Below are 5,321 nucleotides of genomic sequence, written 5' to 3' on the forward strand. Positions count from 1 at the left end.
AGTAGAAACATACATGTGTAACAATCCACTTACATTCCAGAAGTTTCTCAGGCACTTGAAATAACGCGGGCCAAGGTTCTTAAGGGAGTACCTGGTCGTCTGTGCAAACAACCTCACGTCCTTGGCTCCTTGCAGTGGGGGCAAATGATCAAGGGCAACCTGGTTAACTCATCAACTACGGGCGCTGGCTCAACAGCGGCTGCGGTGGTGGCGCAAGAACAAGCGTGCTTGTTCTCGCCTAAACCTAGGCGCATCAATCCCTTGAGTGCGGGCGGCCGAGTATTATGATGCCTGAGACATCGACGCGAGAATGGGTGGGCGGCGGTGGTGGAAAAGGGCTGGCGGCGATGACGGCAGCAAGATGCGGTCAGAGAGAAGGGGAGGACTCACCCGAGTCCGTCCAGTCTCCTATTACGATAAGGCAGGGGCAAATGTGTCAGTTCAGGTGGCAAGAAATAAGAAAAGGAAAAGAAAAGATGAAAAATGGAGAGAAACACCTAGATTGAAGAAATTCGTGGGTTTGGTGTCTAATTTTGAAGGATAGTCGAATTGAGTGTCAAAAATAGTGAGGCGCTCGAATTGAGGGTCAAATATCAAAATTTCTCGTTAATTGCACCACTCAAATAGTGGTTAAAAATTAAATATCCTTCTACCAGTTGGTGGTGGTGTACATCCGCCGCAGGAGGTGGCTATCCAACTCCAAAAAATTAAATATCCTTCTACCAGTTGGTGGCGGTGTACATCCGCCGCGGGAGGTGGCTATCCAACTCCAAGAATATATCGAGTGTTACCATCTATTCAGATGTTATCGAATTACCAAACACGATATCATCTAAACGGTGCATTGAAAATTCATTTAAAAATATGAATGGACAGAGCATGCAAATATCTATCGTCATGCAAAATTTGAGGTTGAACAAAAACTTGTGTAAGAAGAAGAAAAAAGAAAAAAATCAGAGCTTGAATAGTTACGGGTTCAACTGTTCACGGATGATCCGCAACTATTGGAGTGTTGATTTCTCTTTTTTATTTCTTGTTGCATAATTTTTGTTCAACCTCAAACATAAGATGGTAGATATTTATATGCTCTATCCATTCATATTTTTAAATAAATTTTTGATGCACTGATTTAAATATTGTCTTGTTTGATAATACGATAATATCTGCAGATATGAAAATACTATATTAGAGAGGTAGAAATACCGCCCAACTCCACCCCCGTCTCCACGAAGCGAGAAGCGAGAACCGTTGGGCGTTCCGGTCCGTCATCCACTCCCCCCGTCCCCAAATCCAAACATTCTCTCTTCTTCCCCTCCGCCCCCGGTCGCCATCGCCGATCCACCATCCCTTCCTTGGCTTGGGCCACGTCTCCCCTTCTCCTCCCCACACATCAACAACCAAGCCTCCAAATCCTCCGCCGCACTCCCATGCCCTCCTCCCAACCCTAGCCCCACCGCACCCCCACTCCAATCCATGGCGCTCTCTTCCCACGCCACCGCCGCGGCCGTCGCCACCTTCCCACAGTCCACCCGCTCCTCCTCCTCCTCGCGCCGCCTCCCCGGGTCCTCCGTCTCCCCGCGTCCCCCGCCGCCCCCGCGCTCCCTGCGCCTCGACCACGCTGCGCCGCCCCTCTCCGCCGCGGCCCCCGACGGGCTCCTCGCCGCCGCCATCGAGCACCTGGAGCGCGAGCCGGCCTCCGCGGCCGCCGACGAGGCCCCGCTGGCCGCTCTGTCGCCGCGGGAGCTGCAGCTCGTGCTCGTCTACTTCGCGCAGGAGGGGCGCGACGCCTACTGCGCGCTCGAGGTCTTCGACTGGCTCCGCCGCGCCAACCGCGTCGACGGCGAGACCATGGAGCTCATGGCCGCCATCGCCTGCGGATGGATTGAGCGCCTCGTGGGGGCCGGCGGGGACGTGGCCGACGTCGCCGCGCTGCTCGGGGAGATGGACTGCGTCGGGCTGAGGCCCGGCTTCAGCCTCGTCGAGAAGGCTGTCGCGCTGTACTGGGACCGCGGGGAGAGGGAGCATGCGGTCGAGTTCGTCAGGGACGTGCTCAGGAGAGGGGGACTCGGAGCCGGCGCGGGAGGGAAGCACGGCTCTGCCGACGGGGACGGCGAACGGGGAGGGCCCGTCGGTTACCTCGCCTGGAAGATGATGGTAACTTCAGTTTTTATCCGTTTTATTTAATTCGTGCTTTGTTTTTGTCTCGAACGTTCAACTTTGTGCAACTGTTGGTCCTGGGTTACCGCTTATATATACAAGTACAAAATGATCAACTCTTGGATCTTTCTTCTTCTAATTGTGTGCTGAAACCAACATAGATTTCTGCTGTTCTGAAGTTCAACGAGATTTCTGCTTATTGCATCCTTTAGTTTTGATGTCTAAGCAGTTCGCCTGTTCTGCATGTCATAGTAGTTTGGGATTTTGATGGGTTGTTGGGATAACAGCTGTAGTTTATGATGGGTTGTTGGGATAACATCCTTTAGACCTTCTTTGTATTTGAGTCTTTGACTGTTTGTAGATCACTGTGCACGTGTATCGCCCTTCGAAGCTTAAAGCGATCTTTGTTTGCAGCAAACTCAATCATATCATAGCGTGATCTTATTAAATCTTGTTAGGATATTCATGTGGTACTAAACTGATTCTGTCACTGTAGTTGCAAGCACATGAGTGGTGCTATAAAATAGTCAGCATGGATCGCATTGCTGATTTGTTGATGTAGCTTAGACTTCTCTGTCGGTTCAATTAGTAATTAGTTGATCAATCTACACATGTACTCCGTTCTCTTTTACTATAGACAAATGATTAATCATGTCGAGCGTGATTTCCATTTAATAAGCCTCAGAAATTTGGGGTTTGGTATTTGGTTTGTGGCTTCAGAGGCCTATGCCAGATTTCAATCGTTTAGCTATTGTTTGTAGTGCTCCATGGAATTTGGTTTTGTTCTAGGATTCCTGCTGAGTTCTTTCTTCTATTCTTTCTTTTTGCTAAATACTAGTTGCCAAATCCTACATCCTGACATGCAGAATATTGGTTTTCTTATTTGGCATACTCTGTAGTCTGTACTAGGATAGTTATTCGGTTAAACTTGGCATGGCCAGATGTTCTACGGCAATGTTGTGGTAGCGGACCAAACTAAAAACACCCTTGTCATGAACTGAATGGATATAAAGTTCGGGAAGCTATGTGGGGCTTGATTTTATCAGGGATCTTTTAGGTAAAAAAAAGGGCCAAGTTCAATTTTCATGGTTATTTTGGGTGTGAATATGTGTCCATGTTGCAAGGGAAAGGATCAAGCCAAGGTATAGCTGAATACTTGGGGGCATGATCAAAATTTTGCAAGTGCAATTTTCATAAACCAAAGATCCTACATTAGGCTTAGAAAACTTTGGCCTCTTTTTTTTCCTATCATTTAGAAATTTACTGGAACTATTTATGGAATAGGTATACCAATGCTTTTGCTTTATGTTCTCACTGATGGTTTCTGTTGTATTGTTCCTACTGTTGGATACTAGTATGTACCTATGTATAAAGTAGCAAGCTCAAATCCTCTCTTTTGTAGCTGCAGCTTTTAGTATATATCTATCCTTTTTTTCTGTACAAGTGCCAATAAATCTGAGATAAATCAACTTTAGCTATCCATATGAAGGAAGCCAATGGTAACTTGTTCCAGAAGGCTCTCCAACGATTGCTGTATACATATTTTGAACTTGCCAGCAGCGTTTTCTATTGGATCCTTCTTCTCACAGTCCTTGAATTTGCTGAAAAATACCAAGAAGACAGAGAATGAAGCGCAATGACAGAAACATCTTGATATTAGAATGTTATACAGTCACTAGCTTAAAGCATATTCTGCTATGTTTTGACTATTTTGTTAGTGTATTGGATTGCTTGCTGTTCAGTAAGACAAATTTTCTTTTTTCGTTTGGACTGTGTATACATGAAATTTGATGTCATTAGTATCATGGTTGAGATGATTGAGGCTGCTAAAAATCAGAGCATATGGACTGATGGCATTCATAGTATATCAATTAAATGTCAGATAACTGATGCTACTCAAAGTTAAAAGTATGATTACTCAGACGTGTTTGGCATTCATTTGTTCCAACATATTTTAGCTGCAAATAAAAGCAATCCATGTTATCTCATATCAGTATGACATCTATTAATTCCAGTTCTAATCTTTTGTGTTACTTTTCGTCTGACAGATGGATGGGGACTATAGGGATGCTGTCAAGTTGGTCATTGAATTTAAGGAGAGTGGCCTGAAGCCTGAGGTGTATAGTTATCTAATTGGGTTAACTGCCTTGGTTAAAGAGCAAAAGGAATTCTCAAAGGCTCTGCGTAAACTAAATTCATCGGTGAAGGATGGCTCTATTTCTAAACTGGATGCTGAGAGCATGCACAGTATTGAAAAGTATCAATCAGAATTGTTAAGTGATGGTGTTCTTTTGTCAAACTGGGCAGTAGAGGAAGGAAGTAGCGAAGTTCTAGGACTTGTGCATGAGAGGCTCCTCTCATTGTATACTTGTGCTGGTTGTGGCTTAGAAGCTGAGCACGAACTTTGGGAAATGAAGCTTCTTGGTAGAGAACCTGATACGCAGCTCTATGATGTTGTATTGGCAATTTGTGCATCTCAAGGGGAAGCTGCTGCTGTACGCCGATTGCTCGCAGGAGTCGAGTCAAGCAGTGCCGGAAGAAGAAAGAAGTCGATGTCATGGCTCCTGCGAGGCTATGTCAAAGGTGGCTTCATTCTAGATGCCTCGGAGACACTCATGCAGATGCTCGACATGGGCTTATTTCCTGATTACCTGGATAGAGCTGCTGTATTGACTGCACTGCGGAGAAACATACAGGAATCTGGCAGCCTAGAATTATACATGAAACTCTGCAAGCGACTTTCCGAGACAGATCTGATCGGACCTTGTGTAGTGTATCTTTATGTCCACAAATTCAAATTGTGGATGATGCACATGCTTTAGGGCTTTGATGAGACCTTTCCATCATATATCCACAGATAGCAGGTACAAAATGTGGGTGATTCGCATGCTTTCAAGTCCCTGACGAACAAGGCAGAGAAGCTCCACTACGGTGAACCAATTGGTACATAATTATGGTTCCCTGTATATTTTTGACTGAAACGGAGCTATATCGACTAGCTGTTTGTTGTAAGCAGGGCTATGCTGTACTACTGAACAGAGTACATATGGTACATGTAAATTTTCTGTGTTACTGTTACCATATGGTACATGTAAATTTTCTGTGTTACTGTTATCATATGCTGTTGGTGTTGAAAGATAATGTACATTTCTATTGCGACTGCA

At 45.4% G+C, this 5,321-nt stretch overlaps 1 protein-coding gene across 1 annotated transcript; it reads left to right on the forward strand.

The window, feature by feature from the left end:
* The first annotated feature begins 1,254 nt into the window (after window positions 1-1,254).
* LOC112886680 (pentatricopeptide repeat-containing protein At2g30100, chloroplastic) lies at window positions 1,255-5,321 on the forward strand. Its single transcript, XM_025952646.1, has 2 exons — window positions 1,255-2,154; window positions 4,206-5,321. The coding sequence occupies exons 1-2, from the start codon at window positions 1,474-1,476 to the stop codon at window positions 4,977-4,979; spliced, it is 1,455 nt and encodes a 484-aa protein (XP_025808431.1). The 5' UTR covers window positions 1,255-1,473; the 3' UTR covers window positions 4,980-5,321.

Source organism: Panicum hallii, chromosome 3 (assembly GCF_002211085.1).
Source record: "Panicum hallii strain FIL2 chromosome 3, PHallii_v3.1, whole genome shotgun sequence".
NCBI lineage: Eukaryota > Viridiplantae > Streptophyta > Magnoliopsida > Poales > Poaceae > Panicum > Panicum hallii.